Genomic DNA, 23,635 nt, shown 5'->3' on the forward strand with positions numbered 1-23,635 from the left:
AAGGATAGGATTTGGAGGGTCTCCCATATTATCAGAGTCTTGATACTCTCAAACTCAGCATATTTTCTTAATGTGTTTGCCTGTCCAGCATTATATGTAATGACAAAATTTCTGTCCTCACAGAATTTTCTGGTCCATAATAAGACCTTTGGGGAGCTCCTCAAGTCACTTGTTGCCAAGTGAGGGTATTTCTTACCTTTGGCAGAGATGCCCTGGAACCTGAACTCTGGGTAGTCATTGTCAGGACTGTTGTGATGCCAAGGGCAACCCTGGCAGGAGCTGCATCCATGTTTATCCAAAAGGAGACCCAGGACAAAATGACTATCAACAGGCTGGGGATGTACATCTGGATTAAGTAATAGCCCATCTGGCGTTCCAGGTGAAACTTGACCTCAATGCAGGTAAACTTGCCTGGAAGCAGAAAAGGATCATTTGAAATCTTACTTGAACTCATTTCCCCAATTCTACTCTCCTATTTGATTCTGAAAAATCAATCACATTGTAAGCAGATTGGGAAGATTGTAGACAAATGAATGCTTATCTTACACAATCAATTCAAAATTTTCCAATTCTTCCAGTAATGGAAATAATAGTGTAAGCACATGATGTGGATCTGTTGCAGATTATTTTAGATAGGAGTTTGTCATTTGTAAGACTGACAAAAGATTAAAAATTGTTTGTGTTGCAAGTACTATACAGCACATAATGTGTAACCATTAACATGCACTATATACAATGTAATAGTTTACATATACCATGTAATTTGGTACAATTTAAACCAATCCCGTGTGTGTGTGTGTGTTTGTGCTGGGGTTCAAGTGAGTGTTTCTGCTTGGGGAACCAGAGGCCAACCTCAGGTATCATTTTTCAAGTGCCTTTCACCTTGGTTTTTGAGGCAGTTTTTCACTGGGACCTGGGACTCTCAAATTAGAGTAGGCTAACTATGTGTGTCCACCTCCCCAGTGCTGGAGTTACATTTATGTGACACCATTCCCTGGGTGCTAGGGATTGAACTCAGGTTCACAGGCTTGCATGACTAGCCCTTTACTGACTGAGCTAAGTCCCCAGCCCTAAACTGCTTCTAAGTGGTAAGAACATCCTGAGTCTTGGAGTAATTGTTTATCTTTGTATTCTCAATGGTAAAAATCTAAGGGTACATTTATAGAGCATGCATACACCCTGTTCATTGTGAAAACTTTCTACCCTTTTGGGAATTGCTTGGAGACCCTTAGAGTGTTCATTCATTCCTAGAAAGTTTGTAGTGTTATTTCATCTATAACAATAAGTGCATAGGAAGATACTGTAACTTTTAACATTATTATTAAGAAGTAGATGTGCTGGCCTCTTTCCACATTTTTTTCTTCTTTATTGGTTTTGAGTTAGACCCTGCAAGGTTATTTGTATTATTTCCCTTGAAGAATAAAGATTGGGAAGAATACCTTGTAATTGGGCTTAAGTTACTTCATAAGAAACTGCTGTTGGCTGTTCTGGGCTGGCTCACAAAGAGACCCATTGTAATGAACAGGCCAGAGCATTTGAAATACAAGACATCAGCTTTCCTGGGCAGGTATAATCTTCCAGGCAACAACAGATGCCCATGTGTTGCTACTACTTCAACCTTGCCCAACACATATGCCTTTCATTGCTAAAAATAGCACCTGACTTTATAGAGCCAGCCGAATTCTCTCCAGATGATGCTCATCCATACTCGTAGTGCTCTCCAGGACTGCAGAGAAAGAACGTCTCTATTCTGGGCTTCCCAGACCTATGTCATTATCACTTTCTTCCACTAAGGCTAGGAGTGCAAATTGACCTGAGGGTGCACTGTGAAGAGTGGATGCAAGGAGCAGCCAAGATTTATGTTTTCTGCACAACTAATGAGGTCTTCTACACCTCTCCTCAGACTCATTCGACAGCAAACGCTCAGTAAAAGAAGAGCCAAAGACTTCTAAATCTCTCTTCGGCATTTGAGCGAAAGGAGCTGCTGCACCGACAGGCCTATTCCACAGGGTCAGATCCCCCAAATGTTTAGGGTTCTCTTAACCTCTGTGTGCTTTATGAATGGGCAACTATTAACCTAAAGAATAGCTGATTTGATAAGCAAATCGGGGGTATTGGGGGTTAGCAAGGAAAAGAAAAGCTTACCAGTGTTGTAATGCTTTGTGCAGTATCCAAGCTCCTTTTCTTCTTTCAGAATAAACTGGGGCAGGGTGAGTCCTTCAGCTACTTGTACCGGACCATCACTTAACCACTCAAATATCAGGTCATTCATAGTGTACCCAACTGGAAGAAAGAAGTAGTAACAAACAATGTACCCTTTTTAGGAGACGGCAAAGTCTATCGACAGAAGTGGACAAGCAGGGAAATCATTTCAAGTACAGTCTTAAGAGCTACAGTCATCACAATAGCTACACGTCATCAGATGCAGACAAACTGCACGCAGCAAGGGATTTCTGATTAATATATTTTTGCATGTGTATATAATGAGAGGAAGGAATCTAGAGAATCTTTTATCTCCTGCCTCTTTAATCACTAACTCTCTCTGAAAAACAAACAAGTAAACAAACACCAAATCCTTTGAAGATTTTCTTCGCTTGAAAGAGTTGTGTCTGTGGCAGTTCAGTAAGACAATCCAATTCATGGTGCTGGTCTCAGTATTTCAAGTGAAACCATTCCTTTTGAAAGTTTTAATGAGAACAAATTCATTACAGGCCTGCCTGCGAGTATTACCATTGCACAGTTGGCCCCTTCTGCAGTGTTAGCTTTACTTGTAGGAAACTTATGTTAATTACTAAGAGTAAATTCCCAGTCATTTTAAGAGGACCTTGTAGGATATATGAACCAAGAACAGTGACACAGGAGCTGGGTGTGTAGCCCTGTTGATACAGTTCTTCCCTAACATTGATAAGGTCCTGAGTTCAATCCCCAGCACCACATAAAATAGCAAGTCGTAGCACAGTAGACTCAGAACTTGAGAGGTGGAATCAGAAATAACAAAAGTTCAAGGTCACCCTTGACGGCATAGTTAGTTCAAGGCCAGACGAGCCTGCGGGAGACACTATCTCAAAAAACAGCAAATTCCACAAGAACAATTTTATATGCATTGCTAAATTACCCCACTCATTTTTCTCATGAAGTAAAAAAGGTTCCCTATTTTGTAAAGTCCAATTGTTATATGACTACAATCATAGAAATAGTGGAGAGGAGCCGGGGTGGGGGGGGGTTGGGGTGGGGGAGCACACCTTTAATCCCAGCACTTGGGAGGCAGAGGCAGGTGGGTCTATGTGAGTTTGAGGCCAGCCTGGTCTACAAGAGCTAGTTCCAGGACAGGTTCCAAAGCTACAGAAAAACCCTGTTTCAAGAAACAAAAAAAAAAAAAAAAAAGAAGAAAAATTGTATATTTATAAAGTATAAATAATTGGATCATTATTTATCAATTGGTCTACATATTTCTCTAACCTAGATATGACAATAATTTTTCACTCATTATTTCTATGCCCTCCTTGTATTTTTTTTAATATTTGAACTGTGGAAAGCAGACTAGTGAGAACAAAAATAATTCTATGAAGAGTGCAATGGCTAATAACTGTAGCATATCTATTAAGTTTATAAATTCTTATTCTTGCTTACTACAAATAGCGACTCACCAACTCTAACCAGAAATCAATGGCATATTTATTTGTGTCTATATTCTTTTGAGAATCTTAAAGGCAAGAAATAAAATTATAGAAAGTAGCAAACTGGAGTGTGGATTCTGTTTAAACATTGATGGTCCAGAAAAGCAATGGCTAACCTATCTCTCCCATCACCAATCTGTATGAATATATCCTACAACAAATACTTAATGGGACAAAGCAAATCAACTGATTGAATCTTTTTAAGTCTTAGGTGAGCTCCATTTCATAGATCTGGGTACTGCTTTACAGAGAAAATAAAACGACTGGGCGAAGGCTTGGGAGATTTAGAATAGTAGAGGTGACACTCTTTATGTATAAAAATGTTTTTCTCAACTTTCTTCTCAAGAGAAGGGACAACAAGGAATCATTAAATACATTATAAACAAATACTCTCATTTTTTTCTATGACAGCATCTAAAAACAAAGATTTTTGTTATTTTATTTATTTCTATAAGAAGTTTCAAGGGAACTCTGTAAAGACTTTAAATGATCAGAAAGATGCCCATCACCATTTCTTTTAAAATGATGGTTAGTATGTCTTCTTACACTTACTTTTTTTTTTATAAGCCAAGAAGTTAAAAGTATCTCCTTGGCCCCGCCTCATTAAATCTCCTAATATCCCCTTAAGTTAATAGCACTTAACACGTTTTTGGACTCTGAAAACAGCAAGCCAGAGGAAATTTCATGGATCTTAACTGAAAATCCCACTACCTTGGGTGTTGGGAAATTTGTAGAGAATTAGTCTTACAAATATTTATTCCTTCTTGGCACACTAAAAAAGACGTGTCAATGGTGGTTACAACAAACAAGTTGTCATTTAATAATGAGGACTTACAACTCTCCAGCTGCATCGTACAGGTCTGGACATCCATTGGAAAGTTCTTCAGGTCCATGGGACAAGATAAAGTCAAGGTGAGCCTTAGCAAAGAACAAAAGAAAAACCTACTTTAAAATCTGTGAAATGTCATCCTTGAGAGACAAAAATTCATTTATCATTAGCAAAATATAATGATTCAAATATTGAAACCTAAGCTTTCAAGGCAATGGTGCTTAACTTTCGCCCTGAAATTCTTTGTACTTTTAAGATTCAAGGAAACCAATTAGAACCGATAATCAACAAAACTAGGTTTCCTTCTCAATACTACCTAAAACCACATTGGATTCAAAGCAAGGTACTTAAACTTGCTAAACATTTGGCTCTCACTGATCAAAGTGGGAAATAGGATATATGATTTTTATTCCTATCTGATGCTAATACTTCATGACTCAACGTTTTCCTTGTTGTGTAGCCATGATTTTTCATATCCAAAGATTCGTGTCACAGTATTACCCAAAAGTTCTCTTACCATTATGCTCATCCTCAACTCACCTTCTGATTTGCCTCTCTTTGTTTTTGGTGGTTCATTTTGTGTTCTTTTTCAGCACAAACAAATTATAGCACACATTTTGTTTTAAAAAGGAAAGACTTAAGGTTTGAAGTGAGAATAGGGAGTCCATGTTGACGGTTGCCAAAGGCATTAAAATACAGCAGTGATTGGAACAAGCATAATTCAAAGCAACAATTACAGAAAAATGTATTCAATCTTAGAAACAAATGTACCCCTAAGTTAAAAGTAGATATTTCTAGTTGTTGGAAGTATCCATAGTAATTTTTTGTTTGTATTTATTTTTTATTCCAAAGTATCTGTATGGACAAGTATAAGCTGTTTAAAATGTTCATAACATCCATTATCAGCTTTCTCATCTTCAGGAAATGAAAAGGTTTTTTTTTTTCAAAATAAAGCTGAAAGGTGAAATTAGAAAATTCTATTTTATTCCATATTTTCTATTCTAATCTGAATACCAGATCCCGTGTTGCACCTCATTACAAAATGAATAAGCTGTCTTTTTGAGGGCATCCGAGAATCTGAATTCCATGGCTCCAACAAGTTTTGAGTTTTAAAGACCTGACTTAAAATATCATTTTTAGATGTAAAAAAGAATACTGATCACTTCTGGAGTTCATTTGTAGATATAAATATATGGATATCTACAGATTTCACCTGAGTAAAGGCTGGTTTTAAAAAATGCATTTTTTTGGTTATTTATACCATAAACCCTTTATAATAAAAACAAAGAAAAAGCAAATAAAATCTCTAGTTAATAAATAAATACCTGATTTTTAAAAACTGGAGTAGTGGTAACTCAGAAAGATCCTTGGGATGAAAATGAATGTTTTTCTTTTTCATTTTAAAAGGGGTAATATTTTCATCATACAATAATATGTTTTTCTCTGACTTTTTCTTGTAAATATTACTATTAACAAGTACAAAGCCTTAATTAGAAAGGAAGATGTGGTTTTCTGTGAGACATTGTACAATATTTTGAATTTAATAAATTATGTGTTATATATTTCAAAATTACTGAGTGTATATTCCAAATGTTCTTGCCACAAAAATAAGCATTTGAGATTGATGAATAAATTAACTAGCTTCATCTAATAACTCCATAGTGTATTCATAAATAATAACACCGTTTTTGCCCCACAAATATATATAGCTAGTTATAGCTTTTCAATTTAAAATAAAAGAAGATCTAGAATATTTGTCATTTAAGAATATTCAGATAGTATTGATAATTAAAGTTTATCAACACCAGAAAATCTGGAGAGTATCTTATAATTTTGAAAACTTTACCTTTGAGTAATGAGGAAATAATGATAATGGAAGTGGGTGTAGTTTAAAGACTGAGCAATGGCTATTGTGACAACCCAGCTCTGCTATTCGTCACCATAGGCTCACAGCACCGGCTTCTTTTGCAAGGTGAACTGCCCCCATTTGTTCAGGGAGCAGAGAAACTCTCACTAATTACTCCTGCCTTTGTGTCTGATCTAACAATCCCACAGGGACACAGAATTTTATTAACAGCACAGATGACTGAACACACTGAGGAAATTTCCCCACAAACATGAAACGATTCCTAAGTTCTGTTTTCCATGAAAGCTCACTGGATCATTTTTTCCCTTGCTTACCTATATTTCTTTTAAGACAAATTTTACATTTAGAACACAATGAGCACCAATAATCAACCAGAGGGCTCGCAGCTGTACACTTTGTTAAATCATGTCATTGGGCGAGCAAATGAGAAGGGACTATAAAACCTAACTGGTCCTGCATGAATTGCAGAGTTTCAAATTTATGATGTCTGGTATAACATACATCTGGAAGCCTAACAAAGGTTTATTTTGTTCTTTTTCCCCTTTTCCTTTGACATACACTAAACAGAGTAAAATGCTAGAATCCTAAAACTGCAGTTTGATGGCTTTTTAGAGCTTTATCTACCCTAGTAATAAACATTCTCATGCAGACTTGCAACACTCATGTCTCCCCCAGAGCAGAACCTCCCAAAATAACTCTCACCTTATTGTTATAATAAAGGCTAAATGCCATTTAAATAAAAAACAAACAAGAAACGCTATATTACTTTGTACCAAGATACAGAAATATTGCTATATACTTGAGGTGAAAAACTAAATCATAAAACATGATAAATTTTGGTGGATCTCACAGAGTTAAGTATTTTATTTAAAATTCAAGTATTTTTTCAATTTTTCTGAAATTCAGACTTTACATAACATGCCAAATTTGTTTTTTTTTTTTCTCCAAAGCTTGCAATATTAAGACCACTGCACCTAAAGCCAATGATCTTGGGGCTGCCTGCTTCCTTTTGATTTAAAGAACTCATTTCCTACAGCATTATCGTTCATTTTTCCAGTCAATGCACACACACACACACGCACATACATATTCAGAGGAAATCCCCATTCCTTTTTGCACAAAAAAGGAACAGAATTCCCAGAGGTCATAGATCTTTTCTTAGAATAAGAAGGCTGAACAAGCATTTAGACTCTAAAGGTAAAGAAACCAAAATACAGGAAATCTGTTTTCCTGCCTTCCATGCTTTCCCTTCCTTCTCATCTATTCAGTTCACCTTGCTCATGAAGCCAACCCTTGGGGGTTATATTTTGCTTAAATCTTATGTTGTTGGTAGATACTAGTATTATAAATAAATTATTATCTTTATCATGTTTTAAAATAAAGTATTATTTTGTATTTTTAAAATTTCTGTGCCTTTTCTCCTTTACTACAATGTAAGTTCATCAAGGATGGCATTTTTCCTACACAGTCTAAAAACCATCCCTTGCAAGAATTAGACACCCAATAAATATTTGTTGAGCGAATGAATGCATCAGCATCCTGGAACCGTGTGAGGAAATTTTCAGACTTTCATTCTATGGGACTAGGAAATGACAGAGGCTTTTGAAGGATGTAGGCTGGTTATCAGAGACCACAGAGTGTAACTAAATTAAAGGACTATCAAAAGAATCCAGGAAAGCTTGCCTGAGCCCTTTTGTTAGTTGATAGCAAATTTTTTATTAGAAATCAACTGAATAAACTCAAAGTCAAGTGCCAAAATGCCCTGTCTGTCTTTGAGTCACAGTTATGCAGCCAGGTCGGTAACCGAGGCTGGTACTGCACTATGCGAACAAGGGAAATCAATAATTTAAAAGAACCTCATGGCAAACAGAAGGTTTCTTGAGTCTTAAGACAATTAAGACTCAACGGAAGCTATGTGTTAAATTGGGGATCTATTCCAGTAAGAATTTTGAAGAGAAAATACCAATGGAAGAGGACGTAGACTTTCAGATAGAAATTTACATTTTAATGGATAATTACTTGCCATAAAGCAAATAATTGCAATGTACTATTTTGAAGGAGTTATTTTTAATGGTTGCAATAATCTATCTTGTTTAAAAAGAGAGGGCAGACGATCTTTCTATTTTGGGGAGGGAAAAGGAGCTTTCTGAATATTGTTGTTCATCTGTTGGAGACCACATTTTCTCCGAAGCAAACAGTGGCACATGGCTACATCAGAGAGTGCACAACATGTGATATTCTTTTAGTATCAAAGTACTGAAGAATGATAAAAAAAAGTCAATGGACTGTGATGATAATAGACAGAATTGTATTGTCTCTGGATGAACGCTGTAAGCCAAGAGCTCTCATCCTTGTACAATCATGAAGAAGCATCATGCAAGTGAGAAAGAAATATAGAATTATCTCTGGTTTTGTGATAACCAAATTAAAGCTCATAGAATCCCCACTTATACTGATACCAAAGTCTATTGCCTTCTCATCTACCATGTTTCTTCTTTCAGAATGGGACCCAATAACAAGCTTTGCTTTTGAAGCCAGTGGAGTTGGTCAGACTTCTTGGTTGTCTTGTATTTCCTTAAGGATACTGGCTTCATATTTTCTCAGACATCAGAACTAGTATGACTTTGGGGACATGGTGGTAGATGCACAGTGTACTCATAAAGAACTAGTCACTGAATCTCCTGGCTTCCTTGCTTACCTACCTGCCTATCCTGCTTGATCTGTGATCCTGAACTGTAATTAAGGGTAACTAGAAATAAGGCTTTCCTCTTGTAGCTGTAGGTACCCTCTAGAAACTGATGAAAACCTAAAGAACAAGTAATTACATTTTATTTTAAAACATAGGAACTTCCTGACCAAAGTGACATACAGGTTATAAAGCTATTGCATCTCCACTGGACTATGTGCTGGCTAGTTTTAATGCCAATGTGACCCAAGTTAGGGTCATTTAGAAAGAAGAATTCCCAATAGAAAAAGAATCCTTGATAGGATTTTCATGTAGCTAAGTCTGTAGGACATTTTCTTGTTTGATGATTGATACAGAAAGGCTCAGATTAATATGGTGATAACAACCATGGTTGGTGATCCTGAGTTCTATGAGGAAGTAGACTCAGCAAGGCATAAGGAGCAAGTTAGAAAGTGACATGCCTTCAAGGCCCTGCAGCAGTTCCTGCCTCCAGGTTCCTGTTTCCAAGTTCCCAATTCCAGGTTCCTGCCTTGAGTTCCTGCCCTTGCTGGATGATGGCCTACAAGCTGTATGTCAAATAAACTGTTTTCCTCCCCACATTACTTTTGGTCATGGTCTTTTATTACAGCAATAGGAACACTAAGATAGCTTTATTGTCCAACATTCTAGAATATAATTCATTCTTTCCTTGAGAACATAAAGATGGCCTTAATGTAAGGTTTAGATCTGTTAAATTCTCCTTCTGAGTATCTTACAAGTTCTGAAACTTGTGACAGTCTATTACTGGAATGATTTGACAGGATACAACGAAAATTGAACAAGACTGTCATCATAATCCATCTAGAATCTAAAAGTAGAAGTATCCCAGGGGCAAGATAGAAGTCAAGTTAAAATTGCATCATTAGGATCTAGGAAAATGATTCAAAAAGAGTAACTTTTCTTCCAGAGGACCAGGGTTTGACTTCCAGCACCCACATGGCAACTCCCAACTCAAAATGCATGCAAGCAAAATATCCACTAACATAAAACAAATGACTTCCTTTTAAAGTACAGCATTAATAAAACACACACACTGAGAAAGGAATGAAATAAGAGATAGGGAATTGGTTCTGATAGGCTGGTTGTCCTATGTATTTTGAATTTTAATCTTTGGTCGATATGAGCAGCACCTGAGAGGCTTTTGTGATAATTCACATTTGCAGGTATTTTAAATGAGAAATCTGTGTAGGGCTAATGGCATCCCCAGGGTTATTTTAAGAAACACATCCCAAGGAATGACCTCACCATCAAATAATAAAGTAGAAGGAGAAGGGTTAATGAAGTAAACAAGAAAAAGTTTAGAAGGGAATCTGTAACCTTTCAGAAGCATTACCTTTGTTTGGGGGAAATATTACTTTCATTTTTGCATCAGGGTGGGGCACATAGCTCCAGGTAGGCTGCTGTGTGATTGTGTTAGGACAAGGAGACGTGATGGAGAGAGTCAAGGTCACCCTGGAGAGCATGTTGGCAGAGTCAGCACAATGAAACCAAGATTAGTTTACTAGCAACCAACAATATCATGAGTGTAGCAAGAAGACCAAATCTGTTATGAAAAGGAGATGTTAGGCAAGACTCCACCTAGGCTACAACTTTGTAGAGCAATAGTTTGGCAATATTTGGGGGCATTTTCTGTCAAACATTTGAAATAAAAATTTCTTCAAGGAGAAATTTGCACTTTAACATGGGAATATTTAATAGTTGAGAGTTTGAGAGTTTATTCTTCAACTTTTTTGATTTGGTTTTCGAGATGGGTCTTCTCTGTAGCTACGAAGCCTGTCCTGGAATTTACTTTGTAGACCAGGTTGGCCTCAAACTCACAGAGATCTTCCTGTCTCTGCCTTATGAATGTTGGGATTAAAGGTGTGTGCCACTACTACCCGACTTATTCAACTCTTTTGAGGCAGGAAATCACTGTGTAGTCTTGCCTGGCCAAGAGCTCACCATGCTGACCAGACTACTCTCAAACTCACAAAGATCTGCCTGCCTTTGCCTCCAAGTGCTGGTATTAAAGGTATTCTCACTACAGCCAGTATTCTTTAATTTTAAAAGGTTTTTTTCCCCAATTCTCCACTTAAAGAGTCTTGTTTTCCATGACCTAACCTGTCTTTTTATGGATAATGTAAACCATAGCTCTAAACAGAATGTGCTTACCTCTGGAACCTAGGTAAGCACCCATACTGAATAATGTTCTAAATCCAGAGAAGGGTTCTTGAACTAACCGGTTGTTGTTTCATAACTGAAAACAAAGGTATACACAAAAGGAACTTTATAACATTGCAAAATAATTATTAGTCTAATGGCCAGACAAGGAAAGAAGAACAAATTTTAAATTATTCTCATAGAAATAGTGTAGTGAAATTACTGCTTTGAGTTCACTCATCATATACATTATGGAGAACATGCTGTTCGCTCCACGCCTTGTTTGCTTCTCTGATCCCTTGGACAAGCTCAGGTATCTGATAAGACCCTTCACATAAACACTATAAATCATTAGGTGTTGAGCTCTAGAATGACCTCAATCTGCCCTTGCTCAAATCCTACCAATTACTGGCTGTTAACTGTAATCAACTAAAAAACATTTAACCACAGGTTCTTATGACTACTAAAATGCAAAGCTAGGAAGATGTTTCAAGTATGAATAATCATGGCTGCCTTTGTGTAAACTAGTGGATAGATTCTTGGGTCTGATACCCACATTTTAAAGAGCAGACTCCAATACTCTTATAAGGAGGTGTGAAACGAGATACAATTAAAGCAACAACAGCACAGGCCTTAGAGGAGTGTGGATGGGCCTCAGAGACACATCATGTTTCATTATTGTAGAAGATTGACCCAAATCTACAGGTTGGTCCAAAGCTGAGAGATTACACTTTCCTCCCAGTTGATTCCAAATAAACAGCCCTGATGCTTTGTTTCTTCTGAACGTGGGATGTGGTGGGGGGGGACTAAAGTCAACATTGTCTGGATCCTCAACTGTTCTGTTCCTCTTTCCTGCCTCAAATTATTATGTCTGAGTAGAAAGGTCCATGTTTACCAAACACTAAAAAGGCCTCATAGGAAATACCCATATGCATTGAGCAATACCAGCTAGCAGGGACAAAAATATAATAACTCTTCCCATCTGTGTGCGGTCCTTTCAGAAAAATGTGAACACATATGGTTGGATCATGTTAATTAAGTCCAAATCTGGATTGAATTCCACTTGGAGAGCAATGGATAAATCTGTAGTTTAAATTTGCAAATGCTTTCTCCTGGATAAAAATGTTTGGAAGGTGTCGAGTAAGGAGAAGGCTAAACTAACCACCAGAAAAAGAGCTCCAAACAGCAGCTTTAAATAAACTTTCATTTCATGTCTAGTGTTTAATTACACATTCAAGCAGTTTTAAAGAGAAACTGCTACTAGCCAGTACATTAAAATAATAAGAAGTGATTTGATTCTTGTCACTCTGTATCCAATGGTACAGCTCTTAGGAGCCTCAGTGAGGTGGAGAGAGATAAAAAGTCCTAGATAGCAATAACCTTAACATTTTGTGTGGGATAATCTTACTTTTGAAAAAAAAAAAAAAAGGTCTCCAGAACAAGTGACAGCATTCTATGAAATGCAGATAAAGTTTTGAGCAAACCAAAGTAACTTTGTCTACTGACAGATGGGACATAATTTTGCTGTTAATCCACTAGCATATCACAGCATGAAAATTTCTAGTATGGCAACTACAGGAGGATTGCTAACTGCTCTTATGGTGGCAAAGACTGGTAAGAAAGTGGATTTGAGGGTAGATGGTAAGTTGATTTCTTTTGAGACAGGATTTTACTATGTGGCCCTGGCTTACTTTGTAGACCAGGCTGGCCTTGAACTCACAGTGACGTACTACTGCTGCCTCTGGAGTGCTGGGATTAAAGGTGTGCATCACCACACCCAAGAAAGATGATTTGTCCTTGATGGGACAGTGCTGTGTAGCTACTTTAAATTGAAGCACTCAGTCTTGGCGGGAGAAGTGAGGACCTTATGCCTCAAGAAGCTAATGAAAGCTGTTAGGCTTGTGAGGCTCCTCTATAAGGTTATATAAAAAAATAAAATGTTTATGGGTGAGAGGAGACCATATTGGAGTGACCTACAAGTTGAGCAAGGAACTTCAGTAATGCAGTCTTCATAAATAACTACCCAAATTTCAAATGGGAATTTCGAGTAGTACAGCTATTTCTGATAACCTATGTTCCTGTATGTTACTCATTTACCTATGTGCCTCTAAGCAACATGGATAAATTCATTGATTCACCAACCTACATTTGAGTAGATTCCTTTCTTTTTTTCTGGGGTCTGTTATCAATGACAGCTGTGAGGTAAATAGATAAATGTGTGTTCATCTCTCCTCAGAGAAAGTCCCACAGAAAATCAGGCACAGCCACTGTTTACTTGTAACGAATAGCTAAAATGGGAAATTCAGAACCAGCCTAATTATTATCTGAAAAGAGATACAATTATCACTCCCATTATTAGGCATTTGCTTCCTCAAAGGATGAAACACAAGGCCAGGAGAGTATCTGCTTCGTACTAAATATGGAAAGTGGGTGGAATTTGGATGGCGTAGGTGCATAACAAAAAATATGTAATCTATAAATTAGGATGAATGGTAGGGAAAACTGACTCTCTGCTTTCTTTCCACCTTGTCTTCTAAGAGATTCATTTAATATGTAGTGTGACTGAGGAACTAAAAAATACTACAGTTCTGAGAAATGCTAAATGACTTCTTATGTCACTTAGTAACATTGGATCTGAATCTAAGTCTTTGTGGCTCTCAGACTTGACGTTTACTTCCATAGCATTTTATCATTAATGGCCCAGCCCACCTTCTGCTTTGTATCTTTCCTCTGACTGCTCAATAACCCTACTGAAATGAGGTGTCTTTTTGTTGTTATTTCATTGTTCTCTAAAGTAACTCCATTATCAATGGCTTTGCTCCAGAAGTATGAGAACTTCCATAATTATCTATGTACCCAATTATCTGTCTTTTAATTACTGCCCAGTGATCACCATCACACCTCCTATAGTACAGATGTTTCTACTTTTACATGATACAAACATGGTGAAACTTGTAGAGAAACTGTCGAACTTTGCAAATTGTAAAACTTTCCTCGTTTAACATGGAGTGTCTTTCCTCTAGAGCACTGGGTTCTCACCCTTGTGGGTCAGGACCCTTTGACAAACCTCTGTCTTCAAAAAATATTTACATTACATTTCATAACAATAGCAAAATCATGGTTATGAAGTAACAATGAAATAATTTTATGATTAGGAAGGTTGAGAACCATTGCTCTAGACTCTAAACTAGGGTACTGTACTTTAGTAATGTATATGTTTTAGAAAGAACCACAATCACATAATGTTTGTTTCACTAAGTATTCATGCCATACAGGGATTTTATGAAAATCAGCAGTATGGACCAAGAAAAAGCCCTTGTCAACATAAGTCAACTTCACCAGAACCTCTGGCTTTTTCTTTGGCTTCTTGAAATAAAATTTAGATAATGAGTAACAACAGACTGCCCTTTAAACTCTGCTGGTTCAAACCTACATTCGGATCAGATTCACCTATATATCTAGTCAAATGTTGAACCAGCCAATCATCTCTGTATAATTGTCTATAAGTTATAAGTTATATAAGTTCTAGCATTCTGAAAATGCCCTACAGTTTCTCCTGCTCACAAATGCCAAAATGATTGGGATTGGGATTGTGAAATTTTCTCAGCATTTGTCACAGTTCAGACTATCATTGATGGTTTTAAAACCAGCTCTTAAACTTCCCTATACTACATCAAAATCAGTTTTCCCACTTCTGTGGTTGCATATTTACTTTAGGAGGGAATGGTTCTGAGACCTAAAAGCAGTTTGAAGCAGGCACTTTGGAATGAAGAATTTCCTCTTGTTCTTAAGCTGTACCGAACATGAGGAAACATTTTAATTCATGGAGAAGGAGCTTTGTGGCTGGGGAAGAAGAGAAAAATTGCTATAGAGCTAGAAGAACCCCTGTTTTTCTGGTTAAGTTCTATTTTAGAGAGGAAACTGAGTCGGAATGACGATCCGGTAAGGCTACAGAGGCCTGTTTTGCGATCTTAGAGTACAGATTAAATGAAAGACGGAAGTGTGGTTCTCATGTTGTCTCAAGGTATCTACTTGTTATTCTGTCTCTTCATTACTTGGAGAACAAACTGATTGATTTTAGTGCAGTAGAAAGTTACTTCCAAAAGGAAATAAATCTTTCTATTGCTAGTCCAGTCAGATGAAGTCAAAGATGAGTAGTGTGGTGGTTTGAACAGGTATGGCCCCCATAGACTCATGTGTTTGAACATTTGTCCCATAGAGAGTGGTACTATTAGGATGTGTGGCCTTATTGAATGAAGTGTCGGTATGGGCTTTGATGTCTTATATATGTTCAAGTTATGTCAAGTGTGGGACACAGTTGTTTCTGCTGCCTGCAGATCAATATGTAAAACTCTCAGCTCCTTCTCCAGCAGCATGTCTGCCTGCATGCTGCCATGCCACACCACGAAGATAATAAACTAAACTTCTGAAACTGTAAGCCAGCCCAAATTAAATGTTTTCATTTATAAGAGTTGTCATGGTCATAGTGTCTCTTCACAGCAAAAGAAACCCTAAGACAAGCAGTTGTTCAGTTTCCATATATTTTGTTGAGCAATTTCGTCCTTTTCTTAAAACATGCATAAGAAGGTCCCAACTGTGTTTCATATGAGCCAATTTATTGCATATTGTTTTTTATGAACTCATGTAGGAATTCAACAGAGTTTTCCAGAAATTATCATTTCTTATGTATACAATACACTTTCAATATCTTCATAATTTTACCCCCAGCTGGTTCATTTTTGAAGGCCCTTCGCCAAATCTACCCTCTCCATAAAACCACTTAGCTCAGTTCCTGCTTCATCCACCACTATTGTGCATGCCAGCTCTTCCCACTCTAGAACCTTCTTTGTCTCTGAGAACAATGAGATCATGTGTCTTGCATTATATTTCCCAGCATTTTCCTGATTTAGTGCTCAATTCTGATGTGTGTGCTTATGTTATAGTCATTAATTATTGCATTAAGTCATCACAAAATTAATGAATATTTGGATACAGGATTACAAAATGAGCATATAATTTTCCTGGATTATAGTATATAAAGATACATAGTCTAATTGTGCATATAGAGACGGGATCACAGCTTTTTATAACTAACAAATATGTGTTTCTGGGGCTCACCAAAACCACGAGTAAAATAACCAAAGAATCATCATGATAACATTTAGGTCAGTCTCAGTTCAGTGTACATTTTATTTTCAGTCCTGGCATCTAAATAAAGAATGTTTTTATCTTATTCTATTAAAAATCACTCTATAAAAAGAGTTAGAATTCTTTGAAGTGCTTGCATCAAGCTCTAGTATGAGTCAAGAATTGGAGGCAATGTGGGAAAAACTGGTCTTTTATGTGTGGATAGATTTGATCATTAGACAGGCTTGTTTACGTGCCACAGTTGGGTGTCTGTCTAGAAACCTACACTCTAACCACTCTCAGTGGTATCTGCAATGGATCAGTAGAGGGACAGGAATGTCAGTCCCCATAGGTTTTATATTACAACTCAGGCAGTATGAGGAAGCTGGGAGACTGAATCATCAACACCTATAACTGGGAACTGAACCAAAAAGGATTTCTGAATATCTTACGTCTAGTGCCATAAAATGGTACGTTTAAGCTCATGCAAATGTTAATGATGAGACAAGCAGAAGCTTTGGTAATATGGAATGTTTTGTGCAGAAGCAAATTCTATAATTATTGATGGTTTCAGAGAGTGTGACATTTGGTTTTAAATGTCAACTTGCCACAACTTAAACTAATCTGAGTAGGGAGTCTTTTTTTTTGTTCTTTTTTTTTCTCGAAATATAATTTATTTATTTTTTTGTTTTTTTTTTATTTTATTTTTTTTTTTTTTTTTTTTNATCAAGTCCCCCTCCCTCGTCAGCCCAAAGATCAATCAGGGTTCCCTGCCCTGTGGGAAGTCCAAGGACCACCCACCTCCATCCAGGTCTAGTGAGGTGAGCATCCAAACTGCCTAGGCTCCCACAAACCCATAGGTGCAGTAGGATCAAAAACCCATTGCCATTGATACCAAAGCTAAACCAAGACCAGGTGAACGATCTAAATAGACCTGTTAGTCGCGAAGAACTAGAAGCTGTTATCAAAAATCTCCCCTCCAAAAAATGCCCAGGACCAGATGGCTTCAATGCAGAATTCTACCAGAACTTCCAAGAAGAGCTAATACCTATTCTCCTTAATGTATTTCACAATATAGAAACAGAAAAGTCATTGAGTAGGGAGTCTTAATGGAGGAATTGTCTTAATTGACATGGAAGGCCCACTGAAAATGTGGGTGCCACATTCTGGTAGTAACCCAAATAAAAAGGGGAGTCATGAACGAAGGAAGACTATTTAATTTTCATCACTTGGCATTTTCTCTTGCCACCAAGTTAATTTATTTACACTGGTGCTCTTGATGCTCCTGCTCCTGTTGCCATTTTATTAGAAAAAGCTTTTCTGGGCTTCTGAAATCGACAGAGGAACAATGGTTCTTCAGGAACCCTCTCAACCTTTCACACCACATTTGAGCTGCTAAGGTACCCAGATAGAACAACTACCAACTTCTAGGTATCTCTGGTATTAGCCATTGCTGGATGACTCTGATGTCTAAGGTACCCAAGCATGCTTATTAAAGTGAAATCCAAAATCTCTGTCTCATGTCAGAAGAACCACCTGATATGGGACAGAAGAAAAACAAATATTTAAGGACTAACTTATTGCTACTAATCTCATAATCATTTCATTTTATATTGACCCTTTAACAGCTTTTCTTAAGGTAGCAGATTTATAAGATTTATATATAAACTTTTTTATCATGATGTTAATGGTCATATAAAATACTAACTAATCCTAGAAAAAAGATTTCATCTACCTTCCTGTACATGATTTCAGGTTTGACTATCAGTTTCCTGCAGTGAACCATGAGAACTCCTAACAATGAAGTCTCCAAAAAGAGGATGGGGTCCCACAATGATGAGTCCTCCAGAACTATGATAGCACTATTAAGCTGAAAAGCACCACCTAAAAATCAGCTTTGGACTACAAACTTCTCAGAACAATTTCAAAGTGGTTAGTTGAGATGATCCAGCATAACAGACTGCTCTAGTCAGGACTTAAGACAAACCCCGCACTTCACCATTTCACAGAGACTGACAACAAATAATAAAGCTACCCCTCTCAGGACTTGACAATTAGCCAAAAATTTCTCTTTTCAGGATCCCCTAAAGACACTGCCACCCCCAGACACTGGGAAGTAAATTTAAGAATATGATGCCCACATTCTCAAGAGGTGAAGTAAGTGGTTTTTTTGGTCATTTAATGGTTATGGATATTTGTTATTGTTTAAGAGGGGTTGGTTACAAGTTATTATTGGTTATGGTCTGGAGGAAAGTTGAACAAAGATTAGATTCAAAGTCCTTGTTTAGAAAAGAAAAATGGGGATACAGATATGATAGGATAAAAGAGTAGAATCTACTTTGAAAAGAAAAAGGGGATGATATAGATACGATAAGATAAAAATGTAGACTATTGAGTTACTTTTAAAAAGCAACTACTAGTTTTAAATGCTTTATGTTGGGTTGGACTTGTATATTTACAAGTTTTGTATATAAATACAAATTTGAGATTAATTTTGTTAAAACAGACTATACATACATTTCTAATCTTCTTCAAAGTATTGTACCTATACAGCTCATATAACAATGTACTGCAAATTTCCAGTCCTTGAAAGTATTATTACCAACTATTTAGGATAATAAGGAAATGCAGGTTAGTGATTAGTTACCTATTAAATAGAATTTGTAGTCACATTATGTTTTTAAGGTTAAACAAAGATATATTTTAAATAGGCAGGTCATCTTCACATACTTCAGAGAGCTACAGAATATGGCATTTAAGATATTTTAATAACATAGGTTCTTTTTGTGACCATGAGACATGTCTGCTCCTGGCAGCACCAATCTGATTCAGAAAAGATTATGGGCATTGAAGAAACTCCACATGGAGTTTGCTTTCTTTGTGGCAAAATGAAACACTGGGCGAGAAACTGTCCTTGCCTTGATGTCTGGCAGTATGCTATACTAATGGGACAAGCAGGACACAAAAGAGAGTGACTACCAAACCTTGCCAAGACAAGGCAGGACATTCCTTCAAAAACCCTGCTGCATATAAGAGTTTGTCAGATGTTCCAGGCCTGTAGGGTGAAAATAAATGTCCCAGTATTATGGGTAAACTTTAGGTGAGTGTCCAGTCAATCAGTTTCTTCTGTCATTTCTCACAATTTTCAGAAGTCATTTGCTCACACTTCTCACTTACTCAATTAATATTATTTCCTTCATGACTCTCTGAGGTAGTTGAAGACTAGATATTTATAGTTACAGTTTTCACTGTTTACAAGACTCAGAAAAGAATTTTACTTAATAAATGTAAAGTACATAAGGTTGAGAGATATCAAAAATAGTTTTGGATAGCAATGCAAGTTATGATAGAAAGTAAATTAGGTCCAAGTCTTTGAACTCACCAAGATTGGAAAGAGATGTAATATTTTCTTTGACTTTGTCAAATGCAAATGGACTAGACATTGTTGATATGTTTATTACCTATATATTGTATATAGTTATTATACTTATTATATATAGTTTTCTTATATTAGTTATAGCCTTCTTTTTGTTTTAGACAAAAAGAGGAAATGTAGTGATATTTCATTTGTATTTTAATAAATAAAGCTTGTCTGAAGATCGGAGAGTAAAAAAGTCACACTTGTCAGCCTTACAGACCAGTCCATGGTGGCAGACACGTTTGATCTCAGTAGCCACACTAATTTGCCATAGAAGCCAGGCAGTAGTGGTGCATGCCTTTAATTCCAGCCCTAGAGACGAATATATACCAAGATGAGACAGGAACTTGTCCTCTTTCAGTCTGAGGATTTCTTAGAGGAAAGAGCTCACTAGTGGTTTGGTTACTTTGCTTTTCTGATAATCTCCTGCCCTTCCCTCTCCTCTTCTACCTTGTGTTTTATTTTTAAGGACCTGTTAGAAATCCACAACTATAGCCTGCTTCACTTCCAACTTGAATTAGTATAGTTTTTGTATGATTATCTAGATTTGGCTCCCGGGAAACAAGCAAGCAGTCTCTGTCTATAGCCACCGACCCCCAAATTCTATCAACATTTTAAGAACACTATTTGTAAGTTTATGTCTACTTTCCTTTTCCTTGCTACTACTTATTATTTCTTAATTGATTATTAGTTCTCATGCTTCAATAATAATGAAGCATTTTAGGGAAAGGACCCCATCTTACTCAGCTCTGTATAGTTTATGCCCAAGATATTGTCTGGTTCATTGAAAACCTTTTTAGGAAAATAATTAGACTTCTGTAGTTCAAATTTGCCAATAGCTTGTGTTTCTTGAATGTGGCATCTGTAGTTCTTCTTTGCTAATGATTTTTCCCCTCAGATTTCAGAGACCATCCACGACCTGCCAATGGACAAACTCCTCAGATTCTAAGCAATGAATAATGTGTCACATTTCAGAACCAGTAATAAAACATTTGCCTTTGTATCTATGTTGGGGTAACATATATCCTTCATTGATATAGAACAGTGAAATCTTAACAGTACAAAAAGAAATGACAAAAACCTAACTTTTTTCAGCAGTGAACAATGCTAGGTATTTACCAGCACAAACACCACCCAAGGCCCAAAGGACTAGCCGAAGCAGCTGATACACTGTGTTACTTTTTATAACTCTCCTTTCCAGCATCATGTTCTACATATGTCCCTTTCTATCAGGTCACATCAACTTAGGTCATGCCCAACAGTGCATCTTACACCAGACAAATGGATTATCATGCAGAATACTGTTTCCTTAACAATGCAATGGGTATCTAGGGAATTTATCTGCTTCTTTCTGAAAGCAGCAGTACTGCTGCATTTCCCAAATGAGCAGCCTCCTATATGCCTTAAGACACTAGACAGTCAACCAAAAGCAAGCTCTGAACTTATTAGGCATACAAATGGAATATTCAGTAAAAAACCAAAATACATAATGGGTTCTTAAAGGATGGTGAGTCTGCAAACTTGTGAGAAGTATTTACAGAAATACTAATTACTCACTTTTGGGGGATGGTAATAAAATAAGAGAGTAATGGGGTCCTTTATAAAGACAATTGAAATGTCAATAGTTATTCAGTGTATTGTCATTCTTGTAGACTACACTGTCCCAGTCTTTCAGAAGAGCTAAAAGATGACTGAAGATAGCTTATTATTGAAACAGAGCATTCTTTTTAAGATTCAGGCTTTATTTATCAAGCACAAACTCCATGGCAAATAGTTTTACATTGTCTCTGAGAAGGCGTGACCAGCCATAGCCACAGAAAGGGCTTTAGTGTACCAGTATTTCCCTGCATTATCGAAATATTGTTTGCCTTTTTTCTATAGTTGATTTTGAACTAAATCACACACGTAGTTGTCATTTAGTCTGCATAGTTTAAATGATAGCAATCTGGACCTTTAAAATATTTTCTGATGTCTACATACTTAATTTTCACAAGAAGCTATCCACAGATCGATATGCTGATCCATGAATTTTGTAGATCCTGGAACTTGGTAAGTGCCAAAACTAGTTTGACTCTAAATCTATATGATTCCAACAAATCCTATGATTCAAAAAATTCATATTCTTACGTGTCACTCATGTATTGTAGTAACTAAAATACAAGGCATAACAAATAAGAACCTTACAGAGCCACAGGAAAAAAAATGATTATTAGTATTAAGAATAACAGGAAAAATTGTCTGAGTCTGGAGAGATAAAGATGCTGGAGGACATATTTGAATGTAATATTTCGAAATGAGGGCCTAGCAATGTAGTTCCCTTGGTAGAGTGTTTGCTTTGCATGGATGAGGTTTGGCTTCAATCTCCAGTCCCCCACACACTGAGATTGGTAGCTCATGCCTGTAACCTCAGCACCCAGGAATTAGAGTTGGGAGGCTCAGAAGTTCAAGGTCATGTTCTGCTACATGGAGTTGAAGACCAACCTGGGTCAGGGATCCTATTACAGAACAAAAAGATTCTAAGAAAATTTCTGTCCCAAGTTAAAATCCAATAAAAATTAATAGATCAAGTGCCGAAGGTCATACATTTACTGAGAAGCACAAATGGGGTTAAGATAAAGTCCATATGTATTCAACCCAGAGTGTGCTATTGATCCATTGAAGATTTTGTCTCTGGTTAATGAGAGAACTATTGAAACTGGAATTCATATATTATGGTCCAAGGTAATTAAACTGAACATTCTATAATTTCTTTATTAAATATATATGCTTAGATTTTTATACAACCACAATCAACTGACCATAAACCTACCAGGTACATTTTGTTGTTAAGAATTACGCTTATATAATCATGAAAACTTCTGAAATGTTCCACCTACTTTAAATTTCAAATAATAAACAAAAGACCACAAAGTCATACATTCATCCACACCCTGTCCTGAAAAATCAGGTATCTCTAAGCTCAAAAGAACTGAAGAGCTCTAAGCAGCAAAGGCTTACCTGATACTGTAGAGCACTTTGCCATTTTTGGAAATCCGCAGTAACTTGTTGTCAGTGGTGACATCATGAAAATTGGCACCTTTCTCATTGGCAAAGAACAAATCTGGTTTCCAAATGGAATCCAACATAGATGGATCCAAATCCAGGGAGTCATCCGGGTATTCACTGTATGCCAGCCGTGAATCATTCCACTGTTGTCTCAGAAAAATGTTCACTCGATAGTCCTATAGAAATGTCATATACAAGGGCTGCTTATTGTCCAATCTGGCTTAAGAAATATATTTACTTTACTTTTCACTTTCTTTCTGATTTGATACAGTGATTTTGTCTGGTCAAACAAGTCGTGGTACACCTTGGTCAAAATAAAGCATTCAGTCCTACTAGAATTTGAGGTGGACAGGAAGAAGAAAGAACAGAACACCAATTAAACAGGCTGACTTTTTATGCTTCAATTATTAATTTTGGGTTGAAATAATATTAATTTAAGATGGTCTTTCTGTAGAAAAAGACAATAATGAGTACAGAAGTCAGACTGTCATGGCAGATTATCAAATAAACCCAATTCATTTTCTGAAGCAGAAATGACATGATTTCTAATCTCTTTTTGCTTAGATGCTCGGTATTGAAGAAAACCCACTCTGCAACTTGGGAGGGAAAATCTTATATAGCCATGTTAGGACAGGCCAATATTCTTAAAATTTTAACAACATTAAGATGCTTCCTGTTGACAAAATGATTCCTTCGCAACTACTTACTTTCAAAACTCTTGAATATTTTATTGAATTCTCTCCATGTGTTATGTTTGCATTAGGCAGCTTGATGCTTCAGTCAAACAGACAATTTTCATGTTGTTTCT

General features: G+C 36.7%; 1 protein-coding gene across 3 annotated transcripts in view; it reads right to left on the bottom strand.

Moving 5' to 3' along the window:
- Glra2 (glycine receptor alpha 2) overlaps positions 1-23,635 on the bottom strand; it is a 187,797-nt gene that overhangs the window by 121,645 nt on the left and 42,517 nt on the right. For all 3 annotated transcript variants that reach the window (XM_050160633.1, XM_050160634.1, XM_050160635.1), the window contains 4 exons: positions 22,780-23,003; positions 4,513-4,595; positions 2,146-2,283; positions 197-411 (listed from right to left, as the gene is read on the bottom strand). In XM_050160633.1, the coding sequence (XP_050016590.1) occupies positions 197-411; positions 2,146-2,283; positions 4,513-4,595; positions 22,780-23,003 (660 nt within the window). The remainder of the gene's footprint in view (positions 1-196; positions 412-2,145; positions 2,284-4,512; positions 4,596-22,779; positions 23,004-23,635) is intronic.

This window comes from Alexandromys fortis, unplaced genomic scaffold, assembly GCF_014885135.2.
Source record: "Alexandromys fortis isolate MF-2015 unplaced genomic scaffold, M_Fortis_MF-2015_v1.1 scaffold_120, whole genome shotgun sequence".
In the NCBI taxonomy this organism is placed as follows: domain Eukaryota; kingdom Metazoa; phylum Chordata; class Mammalia; order Rodentia; family Cricetidae; genus Alexandromys; species Alexandromys fortis.